Source organism: Dreissena polymorpha, chromosome 1, assembly GCF_020536995.1.
Source record: "Dreissena polymorpha isolate Duluth1 chromosome 1, UMN_Dpol_1.0, whole genome shotgun sequence".
NCBI lineage: Eukaryota > Metazoa > Mollusca > Bivalvia > Myida > Dreissenidae > Dreissena > Dreissena polymorpha.
In genome coordinates this window covers 70,760,401-70,779,119 of record NC_068355.1, presented here as the reverse complement: position 1 = coordinate 70,779,119, position 18,719 = coordinate 70,760,401, and the positions used below count along the sequence as shown (strand labels likewise).

General features: G+C 39.2%; 1 protein-coding gene across 7 annotated transcripts in view; it reads left to right on the top strand.

Annotated features, from left to right (window-relative positions):
- Positions 1-18,719, top strand: part of LOC127834237 (oxysterol-binding protein-related protein 11-like) — a 62,515-nt gene that overhangs the window by 20,574 nt on the left and 23,222 nt on the right. For 5 of the 7 annotated variants that reach the window (XM_052359936.1, XM_052359918.1, XM_052359969.1 and 2 more), the window contains 8 exons: positions 2,057-2,211; positions 2,497-2,620; positions 3,911-3,952; positions 4,534-4,614; positions 9,295-9,309; positions 11,829-11,884; positions 13,282-13,394; positions 14,175-14,311. In XM_052359936.1, the coding sequence (XP_052215896.1) occupies positions 2,057-2,211; positions 2,497-2,620; positions 3,911-3,952; positions 4,534-4,614; positions 9,295-9,309; positions 11,829-11,884; positions 13,282-13,394; positions 14,175-14,311 (723 nt within the window). The remainder of the gene's footprint in view (positions 1-2,056; positions 2,212-2,496; positions 2,621-3,910; positions 3,953-4,533; positions 4,615-9,294; positions 9,310-11,828; positions 11,885-13,281; positions 13,395-14,174; positions 14,312-18,719) is intronic. The other 2 variants (XM_052359941.1, XM_052359927.1) reach the window with 2 other exon arrangements.

Sequence of the window (18,719 nt, the reverse complement as noted above, 5' to 3'; positions counted from 1 at the left end):
CCTTGGAAATTACATATCATACATTGTATGTGGCAGGACCAAAATTTGTTCTATGCATTGTAATTTTGTCATATATGTCCGTCATAGTTATGTAGGTTACACAAATATTTTCAGTTTAGCTATGACATGTATGTGAAAGATCATTAATTGACTTAATTAAGTCTGTCATTGTGTACTGTGTGCAATTATCGGTTATCTGATCTACTGATAGCGACAGGATTTTCCAGGCATCACTGACCGCTGATGCAAGTCGCCTTGGATTATTCCAGTACACACCTGTCTTACCGACAATAGTGTAATGACATCACCATGTATGTATAGAATGCCAGTCGAGGCTCCTGACCTCGTTAACAGTTTTTTAATCGGCTCTTGTTATTTGTCAAGGCTGTCTGGAACTAATACAGCCATTGTTCATTTATTGTTATGATTGAAGTTTTGTACCACTTAAAACGAATCTCACTGCTAAATTTCAGTCATAATATATTTGAGTACTGAGATTAACAAATATCACAAACAGAGAAACAGACTTACAAATTAAAAGTTTAATCCAAAAACGCAGTAAAAAGCACGTGGGGACATTCCATTAAAAGTCATTGACGTCGTTCAAACATTAGAATTACCGGCACGCAACACTCAGTTGGGAGAATTACAATTTAGGTTATTTCAGAATGGTATGGTGTGTTACATCAATTTATGTATTTTAATCGAATAAAACACAACAACAAATCTTGGAATAATTAAGCTATGGCTGGCATAGAACATAAACATGTATTGTTGAAGAATCTCCCATGAAATATACACGTTACTCTCTGTCGTTATTCTTATTTGCAAATTGAGACTGGTGCATAATGCGAAATTAATTGGGATAAATTGCCAATTTAAATTCAGTTAAAAATGTGCATATGCAATAACAATCGAAGAGAAATAACCAACTGCTTTACAGTGACTTATTGTGCGCAAAGGGGATAAAATATAGCATTAAGAAAATATAGTATTTGCATTGTTATGGTTATGCCTTTACTATATCGCCATGAGACATTGCCCGGTCTTTTATTTATTGATTTCTGATTGGTAAGCGGCTGGCACTGACATGAGCAGTAAGTGATGAAACCTCTTCGCTACTGTCCGAAAACCGTGTAACAATCTATGAATGTTGCTAATGTCCGCCACCTTGCAATTTTAAACTATCTATAAGCAAAGTAAAGCACTGCAATATTATATTTTAAAGCATTATGTCAACCAAATAATATATTAATTGCATATTTGTTAGGTTACAGGTTACTGATTTTCATTCTTTGCAGTCAAACAATATGCATATTTTACTTCCATGTGCAAAAGACGTATATCAACATGTTTTCGGACAGTTGTTTTCGGATACGTATGGTTCGTCGATATTAATTATTTTTGATGTTAATTATAACATTTTTATAGAATGACAAATAAACATGCAGTGTTACGGATGGTCTGGTTGACAATATTTCACAATGTACTAACCAGAAATTGCACTTAAAAAGACTAAAAAAATGACCAATATGCTAGGGCTCTGCCCTATATTCCCTTTATCCTACATTCTCAGGCTCTTTTACAATTACATATGAATGTGTATTTTGGCCAAATAAAACACATGTTTTACAGTTCTAAGGAGAGCAATATCTCTATAACATCATGGCAGTTTAAAAGAAAATGTTTAGTTAGTGTTACAGCAATTTTATTTAGATATATGTCACATTAATATTAAAGTACATTTAGGCGTTTGATCAAAGGTTGGCTCACTTCTCTAATAAAATTGGAAGGAGAAGTCTTGTAACCAAAGGACCTACTTTATAAATAGAGCTGAGTTGTGCAACCAAGGGTCTCAAGGCATTTGCATCCTTCATGGTCTGGTAAGGATCTTACCCGTCCGTTACTGAGGACATGAAGACTAGCAAACATGGAAGCTCTAGACCAGACTGCGTGCAGGGGCAGGCTGGTGTGGAGCCTTGGCTGGCTGCATATGACATGAAACCCATGTTGGCTTAATGTGGCTTAAACATCCAGTGGTATGTATTGCTTTCAGCAAACCTTGACACCCATTGACCCGTCGCTGAGAAGTGTAAGGTCCCTGTCTATGGGTAGCGCTGGTCAGCTTGATAGCCAGAGTGGGCCCAAGGCACTGAAGTCTTCTGCTGAGAATATTGCACAACCTGCCTTACACAGTGCCCCTCCCTCTCGGTAGGTGATCAACTGGTGGACAAAAAAATATCGATGTATCATCATAATAATGTGACTGTCAGTTAAAACTCTTTCAAGTTTTCGCTTTTTGCATTAAACCTGGTGGAAGAGAAATTCTGCCCAACGACGTAGGTAAATATTTAATGTTTAAGCGGAAACTGATGTAAGTGCTTAATATGTCTTTGTCAATTACAACTGTTTCACGTGAAACCCATGTATGTGTTAAGTACTTGAACATTATTCTAAAGAACTGCTGATTACCATTATGTTTTTGTTCCCGTTAAGGCCCCCTCCACCCACCAGCAAGGCTCCTATGGCCCACCCCCACACCATTGACCCGTTCAGGGAGGTGAAAGAATACATGATGGAGGCTGAAGACTACTCTCATTCCCTTCTCGACAAAATCAGTGTATGTTTGCCAGAGAACAATACAGTAAAACCTTGGTATTTCAAAGTTTCGGTCTGATGGACAATACTTTTAAATGACATGGAATTCTTTTTTAATTGTAAAAAAAATGGTTATCTAAGTATTCTGTATGATTTAAGATACAGAGAATGCAGCAGTAGTGCTACTGTGGAGGAGTTTATCAATATAATTGGGTTCCACCCAAACTTGATAAACTTGCTTGTTCACATCACCAACGGTGATTTTTCTTTATCCTGTTTACTTGCAGAATCACTTTTCTCACTGTATTTAATTTAATTGCAAGATAGCATTTAAAGGTTACATTCTTGTGAAAGTCTGTTAATGATTATAGATAGAAACATCATTTTTGTACCTTTATTGGTTATTTATTATTTTAATTTCTATATCAAAAGGCCCATTTAGTGTAAAATGTGTTCTATAGTGTAAAATGTGTTCTATGACTCTTGTATCTTATGTTTTACTGTTTGGTCTGTAATGCTTGAATTTCAGACTACAAATCAATAATTGTTAGTCAAATCTTTGAACTATTGACAATGATGATACATTTGGTAGAAATTTACCTTTATACTTTATTTAAACAAAAATTACAGCGACTTATGACATACTGTTACAAGATGGCCAACACTAAACAGGATTTGCTTTTATGTTTTAATTGCTGCACCTAAACATATTCACTATTACACTGAAAAATGCTGAAAACATGGAAGTTATTCTCGATTTGTCTGTGAACAAGAGACAGTGAAATCTTTCTAACTTCAACAGCATTGGGATTAGGTTTCATTGTTTGGTTTTCAGATGTGTTTGCTTTATCATGAGTTTTTAGTAAATGACATTGTCTTCAATTTAAGTATTCCTAACATAAAGTAATTCAATATGTTGTTGATGTTTACTAGGGTACATAAGGGTTGTATTGTTGATTTTCCAATAAAATTGATCCTTTGAAATAAAGAATTATTATTTTTGAGCGTAAAATTAGGGTTGATAAATATTACCCTGTTGCACCCGATCTTATTAACATAGATTTAGAACATAGCCGCTTGTTTAATGATGAAGTAATAAGTATTGGTCTATGTTAAACTACACAAGATAGGTAACGATGTACAAAATCAGAGGATGTATTCCCTGTAGGTAACGATGTACAAAATCAGAGGATGTATTCCCTGCATTTTACTCACATAACTGTTCAATAAGTCACCCTGGATCAACTTTTGTTGTGACAAGAGGATATAGTGTATTTGTTGAAATAGCAATGACAGAACTGATCTGTTGCAGGCATTACCACAGACCGGGGAGCCAATATCAGGGCTGGATAAAGTAAGTACATTTTGAATAGATCCATTAAAGTACACCAATTTATTTTGAATGCAAGCAGCAACTACCTAAATTAAACTTATTTCCTGCTTGTGAATGCCCATAGTTTCAGAAATAATTTAAAATTTGACCCTAACATAACTGAAAAATACACAATCTAGATGAAACCCTGTATGAGGATCGATAGCTGAATGGGAAATACACAATTTACACTTGTTTTTCAGTTTGTTTTTGTTTAGGTTTATGAAACTCAATGTGTGGGTCAAAAGGCTTCTCGAAAAGTACTTTGGCTGGGTTTATGAATCACAGAATGTGAATGCATGTAGAGAGGCAATTGAGTAATATGCATGCTACTTCAATTTATTTGTTAGACAAATATTGTAGTTTCTAAGGTTACAGAAATAAGCAAAAACTAAGATCTTGATTCTTTTACTACTTGTGCTTGTGAAAGAAATTTATGGTGATCCTGTTCCTACTGTGATGATATTAACCCAGTATTGAACTGCTGTTTTGTTCTGTAACAAAGCTGTTGTAACAACTTATACAATGAAGCTACTGGGCTGTTACCGAGGTGACTGTTGCAGGACATGTTGCTGATGAAGGCAACCTCCACGGCAACCCTTCAGTGTCTGGGGCAGTGTCTCACCATGCTACAGCAGAGACAGGTGAGTCCAGCAGGGGCTGCCATATTGGTGTGCTTGTCTCACCAGGGCCCGGATCTTCAAAACATTACCTGTTGGTTTGTGATAACCTTGGTTAATTTTCTTTGTTTCATGCATAAGCAAATATTTAGAAGAAATAAACAGTGTCTTAAATTTTGTATCATGATTAATTTAACCAACAGTTAATGTTTTGAACAAATGAGTCCATTTAATAAATAGTGAATAAATATTAATTATTCATTGTCTTAGTTTTTAATTATTTGTTGAACAAACTTAAAATTCACTCATTCATCAAAAATTTTATCTACATCTTAGCATATATCATATTGAGTAAGTTTTTTTAGCTCATCTATTTATTTATTTTTAAATTATGAGCTATTGTCATCACGTCGGCGTCGGCGTCCGGTTAAGTTTTGCGTTTAGGTCCACTTTTCTCATAAATATCAATGCTATTGCATTCAAACTTGGTACACTTACTTACTATCATGCGGGGACTGGGCAGGCAAAGTTAGATAACTCTGGCTTGCATTTAGACAGAATTATGTGCCCTTTTTAAACTTAGAAAATTGAAAATTTTGGTTAAGTTTTGTGTTTAGGTCCATTTTATTCCTTAAGTATCAAAGCTATTGCTTTCATACATGCAACACTTACTAACTATCATAAGGGGACTGTGCAGGCAAGGTTATGTAACTCTGACTGGCATTTTGACAGAATTATGTGCCCTTTTTATTCTTAGAAAATTGAAAATTTGGTTAAGTTTTGTGTTTAGGTCCACTTTTTTCCTTAAGTATCAAAGCTATTGCTTTCATACTTGCAATACTTACTAACTATCGTAAGGAGACTGTGCAGGCACTTATGTAACTCTGACTGGCATTTTGACGGAATTATGGGCCCTTTATACTTGAAAATTTGGTTAAGTTTTGTGTTTTGGTCCACTTTACCCCTAAGTATCATAGATATTGCTTTCATACTTGGAACACTCGCAAACTATCATAAGGGGACAGTAAAGGACAAGTTGCATAACTCTGGCTGTCATTTTAACGGAATTATGGCCCTTTTTTGACTTAGTAACTTTGAATATATGGTTACATTTTGTGTTTAGATCCACTTTACTTCTAAAGTATCAAGGCTATTGCTTTTAAATTTCAAATACTTTCATGCTATCATGAGGGTACTGTACCTGGCAAGTTGAATTTTACCTTGACCTTTGAATGACCTTGACTCTCAAGGTCAAATTATTAAATTTTGCTAAAGTTGCCATAACTTCTTTATTTATGATTAGATTCGATTGATACTTTGACAAAACAACTCTTACCTGACATACCACAATAGACTCCACCCAAACCATCCCCCATGCCCCCCCCCCGAATCCCCCCCCCCCAAATCCCCCTCAATCCCCCCCATTATTTGTTTTTTAATTAAAGAATATCTTATAAATGACCACCACACCCTCATACTATACCCCCACCCCACCCCCCACCCCAAAAAAATAATTTTAATGCCCCCGGTAGGGTGGCATATAGCAGTTGAACTGTCCGTCAGTATGTTAGTCAGTCTGTCCGTCCGTCCGAAAAAAACTTTGACATTTGCCCTAACTTTTTTACTTTTGAAGATAGCAACTTGATATTTGGCATGCATTTGTATCTCATGGAGCTGCACATTTCGAGTGGTGAAAGGTCAAGGTCATCCTTCAAGGTCAAATGTTCAATTTATGGTGTCTGTGGGTCAGAAAACTTTAACATTGCCCATAACTTTTTCAATATTGAAGATAGCAACTTGATATTTGGCATGCATGTGTATCTCATGAAGCTGCACATTTTGAGTGGTGGAAGTTCAAGGTCATCCTTCAAGGTAAAAAAAATAATATATATATATAATTAAAAGCAGCGTTCTCATGAAGCTGCACATTTTGAGTGGTGGAAGTTCTAGGTGAAGGTCATCCTCCAAGGTCAAGGTCATCCTTCAAGGTCAAAGGTCAATTTATTTATTTTAAATTTCAAAGCGGCGTTCTCATGAAGCTACACATTTTGAGTGATGGAAGATCAAGGTTAAGGTCATTCTTCAAGGTCAAAGTCATCCTTCAAGGTCAAAGGTCAACAAAAAAATTCAAATCAGCGTTATCATGAAGCTACACATTTTGAGTGGTGGAAGTTCAAGGTCAAGGTCATCCTTCAAGGTTAAGGTCATCCTTCAAGGTCAAAGGTCAAAAATAAAATCAAAGCGGCGTTATCGTGAAGCTGCACATTTTCAGTGGTGGAAGTTAAAGGTCAAGGTCATCCTTCAAGGTGAATTTTTTTAAATAAAATTTCAAAGCGGCGTTTTCATGAAGCTGCTCATTTTGAGTGGTGGAAGTTCAAGGCCAAGGTCATTCTTCAAGGTCAAGGTCATCCTTCAAGTTCAAAGGTCAAAAAATAATAATTTCAAAGTGGCGTTATCATGAAGCTACACATTTTGAGTGCTGGAATTTCAATGTCAAGGTCACCCTTAAGGTCAAGGTCACCCTTCAAGGTCAAAGGTTGAAAAAAATAAAATAAAGCGGCGTTATCATGAAGCTGCACATTTTGAGTGTTGGAAGTTAAAGGTCAAGGTCATCCTTCAAGGTCAAGGTCGTCCTTCAAGGTCAAAGGTCAAAAATTAAATAAAATCAAAGCAGCGTTATCATGAAGCTGCACATTTTCAGTGGTGGAAGTTAAAGGTCAAGGTCATCCTTCAAGGTAAACAAAAATTAATAATTTCAAAGCAGCGTTATCATGAAGCTGCACATTTTGAGTGGTGGAAGGTCAAGGTCATCCTTCAAGGTCAAGGTCATCCTTCAAGGTCAAAGGTCAACAACAACAAAATCAAAGCAGCTTTCTCATGAAGTTGCATTATCATGAAGCTACACATTTTTAGTAGTGAAAGTTCAAGGTCAAGGTCATCCGTCAAGGTCATCCTTAAAGGATTTTTAAAAATTCAAAGCGGCGTTTTCATAAAGCTGCACATTTTGAGCGGTTTAAGTTCAAGGTCAAGGTCATCCTTCAAGGTCAAAGGTAAAAAAAACAAAAAACTTTTGTCCAAAGCGGTGCAATAGGGGGCATTGTGTTTCTGACAACCACATCTCTTGTTTTTTTCAAACATGGTTAAAAAACACAAATATTTATTTTTATTATTTTATTTTTGAAATACGGTCAGACCATCCCACCCAAGAATCCCCCCCCCCCAAAAAAGAATAATTTTTTTTTTTATTTTTTTTTTGCATTTTTGGAAGATAATCTAATAAATGACCACACCCCACACTATACACCCCTCTCCACTCCACCCCTCCCTCCTTTGTGATTGAAATTGAGATAGGTCCCTACACCTTAAAAAAGAAAATAGATGAGCGGTCTGCACCCACAAGGCGGTGCTCTTGTTTATAGTTTGTGACAGTTGCTGTATGAGACGTGAACATGTTAATGAAGTTTTATGTAAAGGTTTCATGTGGTGTTGATGTATAGAACAAAAATACTGGTCAGATATGAGAATATATAGGTCATAGTTAATGATAGGTGTTGTGGTCAACTGAGTTTTAGATAGGTTGGGATCAACTGTGGTCAAATTTGGCAAAACACCCATCTAGTTGCTTTTTATGCTCCCCCAAAATTTTATTTGGGGGGGGGGGGAGCATAATATAGTCGACGCTTCGTCTGTCCCTGTGTCCTTCAGTCCGTGCATAATTTTTGTCCGGGCTATTTCTCAGCAATTAATGACCAGCAATTCAATGAAATTTTATGGGAATGTTCACTACCAAGAGGAGATGTGCATATTATCAGCGGGTTCTGGTCAGATGATTTTTCACAGAGTTATGGCCCTTTGAAATTTTCCATTAACTGTAGATATAGGGCAATTCTTGTCCCCCCAACTACTGGCTGGAATTCAATGAAGCTCTATGAGATACTTAACTACTTTGAGGAGATGCCTATGTTATTTGTGGGTGCTTGTTAGATAATTTATTTAGAGAGTTATGGCCCTTTGAAATTTTTAAGTTGCTAAACCATCCATCGTATTATTTTGTCCAAAGTTATGCCCCTCAAGACGTTTCCTTTTATCTGAATTTATAGTGCAATATTGTGACAAAAAAAAACTTTGGGGAGCATCACCCGTCTCAGACGGTTTCTTGTCATAAATTGGCTGCAGGCTTTTTACTTTTAAAAAGGAATAATATCCCACGAAACCAATTGCATACACATTGTCTGCCATTTTTGCTGGAACATGATTATTACCATCGCAACATATCACAGTTGTGAAAAGGGGAGTCCTCAATTTTCCTTGTAAATTTGATTTCATTTCCAAACAAATCATTGGTATGTATAAATTTGTATAAGTGAATTGACAGTTGTTTATTTTATTTGATGAACAATTATTGTCATGCCAACAGTAGTATGTGGAGACTTAATGGTTTTCCATATTCCAGGATCTTTTATATTATTTATTAAAGTATCAAATTTAAACCATGAGTAGAATACTTTTTTAGCATTCAACTTTTTTATCTGTGTGGAAGCAAATATTCTTGATATTGAGAACAGCTTGATTTGTCTTATCTTAAATATTTTTATAACAACCCACCAATATATTTTCATCCATAACTTACTTGAATGCTTTAACCAAAAGATGGCATTTATTGAAATGTTGCTTATGGGAGATGTGCTTCATTTCATATACCAGCGTCATATGAAAAGGGTAAGCTTAACTGGTGGTCTTGACCCCTGGTGACATTGACCTTCGGTTGTGGTCATTTGTGTTGTAATGTGCAGTCAAAGTCAAAAGCTTTTTTTATTTAGTACTTGTATCCGTGAATTATGTATTGAATGCATGACAGATATGCAAGACTTACAGCTTTCCATAGGGTATGGCATGTTCTGATTTAGTTTAGTATGGATGAATAGTTCAGTTATTATGTTTTATTTGGAAATCAACCGTGCATTTTAACTTAGCTTTACTGTGCTTAGGTCAGTCAATGGTATCCCTTTTATATTGTTAATTACTTCAGTTCAAATGGTATGGATGATTATTGTAAACATGTCAATGATTGCTTGTATATGTTGAAAGTGTAAGTTAATTGATTATAATTTCATCAAAATAAATGTAGGCATTAACCATTTATATACTGTGCTAATTTTACAAGCCAAGACAGCTTAACTCCTTTTACTTTGCTTTCTTAAGCAGAAGTATTGTATTACTTCATGTATAAGTATTATAAGCATAAGATATTCTTACAAACAGTATGCCAGAATTTGTAACATAGTTAAAAATTATAGAACCAATTAATAAACAGCTTTGCATTATAACCCACAAAATATTATATTCAATTGACTAACAAAATTAATGTTGGCTCCCATTATATTTGGATATTACAATATCATATAACAGCATGTATGTATTCAGTTAAACAATAAACAAACTTATTTTTATTATGTCCCTTTTTTAAGAAGGCAGCATATAACATTCACACTGTCTTTCTTTTTATCTTCCTGTGCAAAATTGTGTGTATAAGCTATTACTTTGCCAAATGTTTGTGGATTTTAAATTTAAATGCCAAAATGTCTTCCGTCATAAGTTTACATGTGGCGTTTAACACCTGTCTCCTTATGTTGAAGGTCAAGGTCACACTTAGATGTCAAAGATCAAAATTGGCCAGTAAACATTTTGAAATTAATGTCTTAGCCAAAACTTTGCCATATAATAATGAATTTTAAAATTATAAATGGCACAAATGTTAACTAGCACAAGACAATGTGTCAAGTGTAATATCTGCCTTCCTACCTTAAAAGTCAAGGTCAGGCTTGGAGATCAAAGGTAATTTTTTTCCATGAAACAGCTTGCAATTACCATTGCTTTGTTATTTATGGATGGTTATTGAAATAATATGGATAAAATGCAATCTATCATAAGTTAACATGTGGTATGTTAAACTTTTCTCTTTATCTCAAATGTCAAGGTCAATTTTAGAGTTCAAAGGTTGAAGTTTCCATGAAACAGCCTCCTTTCAGTAACTTTGTCATATAGCATGCTATTTAAAAATGGCATAACAGAAATTAAATCCATGGTAAGGCAACATTTTTATGCCCCTGAAGGAGGGAATATAGTGATCGCACTGTCCATCCGTCTGTCAGTCTGTCTGTCCGTCACACTTTGTGTAGATTTGTGTAGATTTCGAAAAATGCTCATAACTTCTGTGTTGCTTCAGATGTAACCTTCAGATTTGGCATGCATGTGTATATGGACAAGGCCTTTCCATTCGCACACAAATTTTGACCTTGACCTTTAACTTATGGTCTGCGTTTAGGTTTCGACATCTGCATATAGGGTTCGAAAAATGCTCATTACTTCTATGTCGCTTCAGATGTAACCTTCATATTTGGTATGCATGTGTATATGGACAAAGCCTTTCCATGCTCCGTGTTTAGGTTCAAAATCAGTGTTTAGGTTTCAAAAAATGCTCATAACTTCTATCAAAGCGTTTTTCGGGGACATATGTCATCCTATTCCTATGGAGACAGCTCTTGTTTGTATCGTAAACCTTTTTCAAGCCGGAAACTTTGTCTTTCATCATGCTACTTAAAATAAACGTCTATGTGGGAACTATGTGTGGCAATTATTACCCATCACATAACCTCAAAAGTCAAGGTCAAATATAAAATATGGCCATACACAACTTGTGTTTAACATTACTTACTTGGGGCATCTGTGCACTATTGTAAATTCCTGATGCTTTGGATTTATGTTTTGTTTGAATAGTGCATAGTTGTATGTGTAGCTGTTGTTTCAGGTGCTATGATGTATGTGTAGCTGTTGTTTCAGGTGCTATGATGCATGTGCAGAGTATGCTTGCACTTTATTATTGAATTCATTAGGCTATAAGCTGCATACTTGTATTGTGTATTCACAAACTTTTCGAATTACACAATTTATGTGAAAACTTAGAATTGATAGAACAAAATGTCTCAATACTTAATTGTTTTAAGTAATTCAGTTTTTGCAGTAAATATGTTAACTTACATTTTTTAAATATCTTTTAACAAGTCCCTTTAAGAGCATAAATAGATCTGTTGATCTGATTTAGACTTCAGAGGAAACATGTCAAAACATGGCCAATGTGACTTTTTACATGGCCAATGTGACTTTTTACATGGCCAATGTGACCTAAGTTGAATAAAGATAGTTGTTATAATTCTTCTTTAACTACTGTTTTGTTGTAGGAGGCTTTTGGTGGTGCATCTTTGGGACAGCAGAGTGTTAGTTCTTCTGTAGACCAGTAAGTGTTGTCTAGTGATATGTTGTGGCTTGTGGCACATGTGAGTCACAGCATGCAAAAAAGGGTCCTATACCATACGCGGCCAGCTTGGCTCCAGACCAGACAACTCATCGGGGCAGTCTGGTCAGAAGTAACCTTGTCAGAGTTAAAGTCACACAAGGTTTTGTGATTGAAGTAGTAGACAAAGTTGTTCCTGACCAGATTGAGCTGACAGGGGCTATGTTTGAAGCATATGGCATAAGATCCATTTTCGCATGATACGGGTTATGTCATGTGAGTGATAGTTACATAATATTCTGTATTGTCATTTTGTTAATTGAGCTGTAGTATCGTATTGGAATAAATGATGTGCCTTTTTAATGCATTATTTATATTGTAGTTTTGCATCTTTTAAAGAGAACCATTATCAATATTGTCTATACATTTCATAATTTGATTTTCATTTGAGATTTGTGTATATTGTTAACCATAACATTTTTTACTACAAGCATTGTATTATTTATAGAAGTAACAACATGTTTTCATGGATGGCACAAGTTCACTGTGACAGCAAGTTTAGATGACTATCATTGTTGTTGCATTTACAATTTCAAACAGACGTATGCCTTCAAGAATCTAAGAAACTTATGTCGAATTTCAAATTTGGCCATACAACAGTTTGTTTTGAGTGTAACTTAGCCATTCATTTTGCAATTTTAAGATTACTAAAAAAAGAAATGACCAACAGGAAGAGACAGCAGTCCAGTTTAACGCCTTTGTAAAAAAGCTTTTCAGAACTGTAACTTTGTCATTGATCAAACAAATGTATAATAGGAAATCACACAATACTACAAATAGGCGGCCTGGTGCATGTTTCCTTCATCTCTTCCTCAAAGTTCAAGGTCCCACTTAGAGGTCAAATGTCAAACTTGTCTATCAACCTGCTTGACATAAACCGACTTTTTATACAATAAGTGGAACATGGGGGCATCAGTGTTCTATGGAAATGTTTTTATACCACTTTTACAGAGTATTCGGTTGATTAAAGCCCCGTTGATTAAATTTCTGCTATAAACCACGGCTCGTGCTACGTTGTTAGGCTATGTTGTAAACAAATGTAGTTCCTTGTATATAACAACTTAATGTTATATTGATGTTATAAAACTTTTAGATTTGCAATGCAATATGAATAAAATTGTAATTAATAAAGCCAAAGCTCATGCTTTTTGTTTTCTAAGCCTCGCATGATAAACCTGATCTATAATCAACACTAATCTATTATTCTCTATGTCTTGTTATGTGTATTATGTCTTATATGATTATTAATTTCTCCTTGACTTTTGTAAGAATTTTGTGAATTTCAAAGGAATTCCTTGTAGTTATAGTCTCTATGAGTTGTGTATTGCTGTTTTCATCAGGCTTCCAAGATTGGAGATGCGCGCCAAGAGCATTTCAGATTCAATCCCTTCACCTATTGGAAGTTTCACATCAGCAAATGAGATTCCGTTCCCTTTTCTAGAAGCTGCTTCAGGTATGGACATTGAACAAAATTTTGTAGTCAATAAGTAAACAGATGAAATATGATTAATGAAGCTTGATTTGATCAGGACCTGGAAATATACGTTTGAATTGAATTATGCCAAGACACATATGAGTAATATGTACTCATAATTATTTTGTAATTTTGTATTATGTTGTATTTTTGTTTTGTTTATAGGCACATAATATATATATTGTTTGTTTGCTTTAAATATTTGCAAAACACACATATAAACTGTACTATATATTATACAGGATAGATACTACTTTCCTTGAATAGGTTTTTCTGATAAAAACAACTTAAAATTCTCTCCTCTTTTGTTTAACATAGCTAACATTGTGGCCACAAGTTAGTAAGTGGTGGCCTTGAGTTACTAAGTCAAAGCCACGAGATAGAAAAAAGAGTGGTACAATTTAAAAAAAGAGGAGTGAATGTCACCTCTATGCCATTGTAGGGATCTTATTTTTGCCTGTAAAGCTTTGCTATCATGGATACTTATGTTTACAAAATGATTGTTTGGCATTGAAATTTTGGAATCCAAAACAAAATTGTCATAAAGAATACCAGTATAGAAACAATACCATAGATACACATATTTAAACAATTATGTAACCAAGGAAAGACGCTATGTTTCAAAAGATGAATTTGGCGATAAATAAAATACCTGCTGAAGCTGTTCATCTGGGCCCAATATGTCTTGGATACCGTTAAATCTTGGTTATCGTGGATATTGTACTTGGTTTGGTTGCCATGGATACGACTATGTTTCAGCTCCCCCTGTGGTTCATGAGGAGGAGGTAGAGGATGAGGAGGAGTATCATGACCAGGACCTGGGTGGCGTGGAGGAACACAAGTCTATCATCCTACACCTGCTGTCCCAGCTCAAACTGGGCATGGACCTCACCAAGGTCAGTCTATCATACTACTCTTGCTGTCCCAGCTCAAATTAGGCATGGACCTCACCAAGGTCAGTCTATCATACTACACCGCTGTCCCAGCTCAAACTGTGCATGGACCTCGCCAAGGTCAGTCTATCATACTACACCTGCTGTCCCAACTCAAACTGGGCATGGACCTCACCAAGGTCAGTCTATCACACTGTGCCTGCTGTCCCAGCTCAAACTGGGCATGGACCTCGCCAAGGTCAGTCTATCATACTACACCGCTGTCCCAGCTCAAATAAGGCATGGACCTCACCAAGGTCAGTCTATCATACTACACCTGCTGTCCCAGCTCAAACCGGGCATGGACCTCACCATGGTCAGTCTATCATACTACACCTGCTGTCCCAGCTCAAACTGGGCATGGACCTCACCAAGGTCAGTCTATCATACTACACCGCTGTCCCAGCTCATACTGTGCATGGACCTCACCAAGGTCAGTCTATCACACTGCACCTGCTGTCCCAACTCAAACTGGGCATGGACCTCGCCAAGGTCAGTCTATCATACTACACCGCTGTCCCAGCTCAAACTGGGCATGGACCTCACCAAGGTCAGTCTATCATACTACACCGCTGTCCCAGCTCATACTGTGCATGGACCTCACCAAGGTCAGTCTATCACACTACACCTGCTGTCCCAACTCAAACTGGGCATGAACCTCACCAAGGTCAGTCTATCATACTACACCGCTGTCCCAGCTCATACTGTGCATGGACCTCACCAAGGTCAGTCTATCATACTACACCTGCTGTCCCAGCTCAAACTGGGCATGGACCTCGCCAAGGTCAGTCTATCATACTACACCGCTGTCCCATCTCAAACTGGGCATGGACCTCACCAAGGTCAGTCTACCATACTACACCTGCTGTCCCAGCTCAAACTGGGCATGGACCTCACCAAGGTCAGTCTATCATACTACTCCTGCTGTCCCAGCTCAAACTGGGCATGGACCTCACCAAGGTCAGTCTATCATACTACACCTGCTGTCCCAGCTCAAACTGGGCATGGACCTCACCAAGGTCAGTCTATCATACTACACCGCTGTCCCAGCTCAAACTGGGCATGGACCTCACCAAGGTCAGTCTATCATACTACACCTGCTGTCCCAGCTCAAACTGTGCATGGACCTCACCAAGGTCAGTCTATCATACTACACCTGCTGTCCCAACTCAAACTGAGCATGGACCTCACCAAGGTCAGTCTATCATCCTACACCTGCTGTCCCAACTCAAACTGGGCATGGACCTCACCAAGGTCAGTCTATCATACTACACCTGCTGTCCCAACTCAAACTGGGCATGGACCTCACCAAGGTCAGTCTATCACACTGTGCCTGCTGTCCCAGCTCAAACTGGGCATGGACCTCGCCAAGGTCAGTCTATCATACTACACCGCTGTCCCAGCTCAAATTGGGCATGGACCTCACCAAGGTCAGTCTATCATACTACACCTGCTGTCCCAGCTCAAACTGGGCATGGACCTCACCAAGGTCAGTCTATCATACTACACCTGCTGTCCCAGCTCCAACTGGGCATGGACCTCACCAAGGTCAGTCTATCATACTACACCGCTGTCCCAGCTCATACTGTGCATGGACCTCACCAAGGTCAGTCTATCACACTGCACCTGCTGTCCCAACTCAAACTGGGCATGGACCTCGCCAAGGTCAGTCTATCATACTACACCGCTGTCCCAGCTCAAACTGGGCATGGACCTCACCAAGGTCAGTCTATCATACTACACCGCTGTCCCAGCTCATACTGTGCATGGACCTCACCAAGGTCAGTCTATCACACTACACCTGCTGTCCCAACTCAAACTGGGCATGAACCTCACCAAGGTCAGTCTATCATACTACACCGCTGTCCCAGCTCATACTGTGCATGGACCTCACCAAGGTCAGTCTATCATACTACACCTGCTGTCCCATCTCAAACTGGGCATGGACCTCGCCAAGGTCAGTCTATCATACTACACCGCTGTCCCATCTCAAACTGGGCATGGACCTCACCAAGGTCAGTCTACCATACTACACCTGCTGTCCCAGCTCAAACTGGGCATGGACCTCACCAAGGTCAGTCTATCATACTACTCCTGCTGTCCCAGCTCAAACTGGGCATGGACCTCACCAAGGTCAGTCTATCATACTACACCTGCTGTCCCAGCTCAAACTGGGCATGGACCTCACCAAGGTCAGTCTATCACACTACACCTGCTGTCCCAACTCAAACTGGGCATGGACCTCACCAAGGTCAGTCTACCATACTACACCTGCTGTCCCAGCTCAAACTGGGCATGGACCTCACCACGGTCAGTCTATCATACTACACCGCTGTCCCAGCTCAAACTGGGCATGGACCTCACCAAGGTCAGTCTATCATACTACACCTGCTGTCCCAGCTCAAACTGGGCATGGACCTCACCAAGGTCAGTCTATCATACTACTCCTGCTGTCCCAGCTCAAACTGTGCATGGACCTCACCAAGGTCAGTCTATCATACTACACCGCTGTCCCAGCTCATACTGTGCATGGACCTCACCAAGGTCAGTCTATCATACTACACCTGCTGTCCCAGCTCAAACTGGGCATGGACCTCACCAAGGTCAGTCTATCATACTACTCCTGCTGACCCAACTCAAACTGGGCATGGGCCTCATCAAGGTCAGTCTATCACACTGCACCTGCTGTCCCAGCTCAAACTGGGCATGGACCTCACCAAGGTCAGTCTATCATACTACACCTGCTGTCCCAGCTCAAACTGTGCATGGACCTCACCAAGGTCAGTCTATCATACTACACCTGCTGTCCCAACTCAAACTGGGCATGGACCTCACCAAGGTCAGTCTATCATCCTATTCCTGCTGTCCCAACTCAAACTAGGCATGGGCCTTACCAAGGTCAGTCTATCACACTACACCTGCTGTCCCAGCTCAAACTGGGCATGGACCTCACCAAGGTCAGTCTATCATACTACACCTGCTGTCCCAACTCAAACTGGGCATGGACCTCACCAAGGTCAGTCTATCATACTACACCTGCTGTCCCAGCTCAAACTGGGTATGAACCTCACCAAGGTCAGTCTATAATCCTACACCTGCTGTCCCAGCCCAAACTGGGTATGAACCTCACCAAGGTCAGTCTATCATACTACTCCTGCTGTACCAGCTCAAACTGGGTATGAACCTCACCAAGGTCAGTCTATCATACTACTCCTGCTGTCCCAGCTCAAACTGTGCATGGACCTCACCGAGGTCAGTCTATCATACTACTCCTGCTGTCCCAGCTCAAACTGTGCATGGACCTCACCAAGGTCAGTCTATCATACTACACCTGCTGTCCCAGCTCAAACTGGGCATGGACCTCACCAAGGTCAGTCTATCACACTACTCCTGCTGTCCCAGCTCAAACTGTGCATGGACCTCACCAAGGTCAGTCTATCATACTACACCTGCTGTCCCAGCTCAAACTGGGCATGGACCTCACCAAGGCCAGTCTATCATACTACACCTGCTGTCCGAGCTCAAACTGCATGGACCTCACCAAGGTCAGTCTATCATACTACACCTGCTGTCCCAGCTCATACTGTGCATGGACCTCACCAAGGTCAGTCTATCATACTACACCTGCTGTCCCAGCTCAAACTGGGCATGTACCTCACCAAGGCCAGTCTATCATACTACACCTGCTGTCCCAGCTCAAACAGTGCATGGACCTCACCAAGGTCAGTCTATCACACTACACCTGCTGTCCCAACTCAAACTGGGCATGGACCTCACCAAGGTCAGTCTATCATACTACACCTGCTGTCCCAACTCAAACTGGGCATTGACCTCACCAAGGCCAGTCTATCATACTACACCTGCTGTCCCAGCTCAAACTGTGCATGGACCTCACCAAGGCCAGTCTATCATACTACACCTGCTGTCCCAGCTCAAACTGGGCATGGACCTCACCAAGGTCAGTCTATCATACTACACCTGCTGTCCCAGCTCATACTTGGCATGGACCTCACCAAGGTCTGTCTATCATACTACACCTGCTGTCCCAACTCAAACTGGGCATGGACCTCACCAAGGTCAGTCTATCATACTACACCTGCTGTCCCAACTCAAACTGTGCATGGACCTCACCAAGGTCAGTCTATCATACTACACCTGCTGTCCCAACTCAAACTGAGCATGGACCTCACCAAGGTCAGTCTATCATCCTACACCTGCTGTCCCAGCTCAAACTGAGCATGGACCTCACCAAGGTCAGTCTATCATCCTACACCTGCTGTCCCAACTCAAACTGTGCATGGACCTCACCAAGGTCAGTCTATCATACTACACCTGCTGTCCCAGCTCATACTGTGCATGGACCTCACCAAGG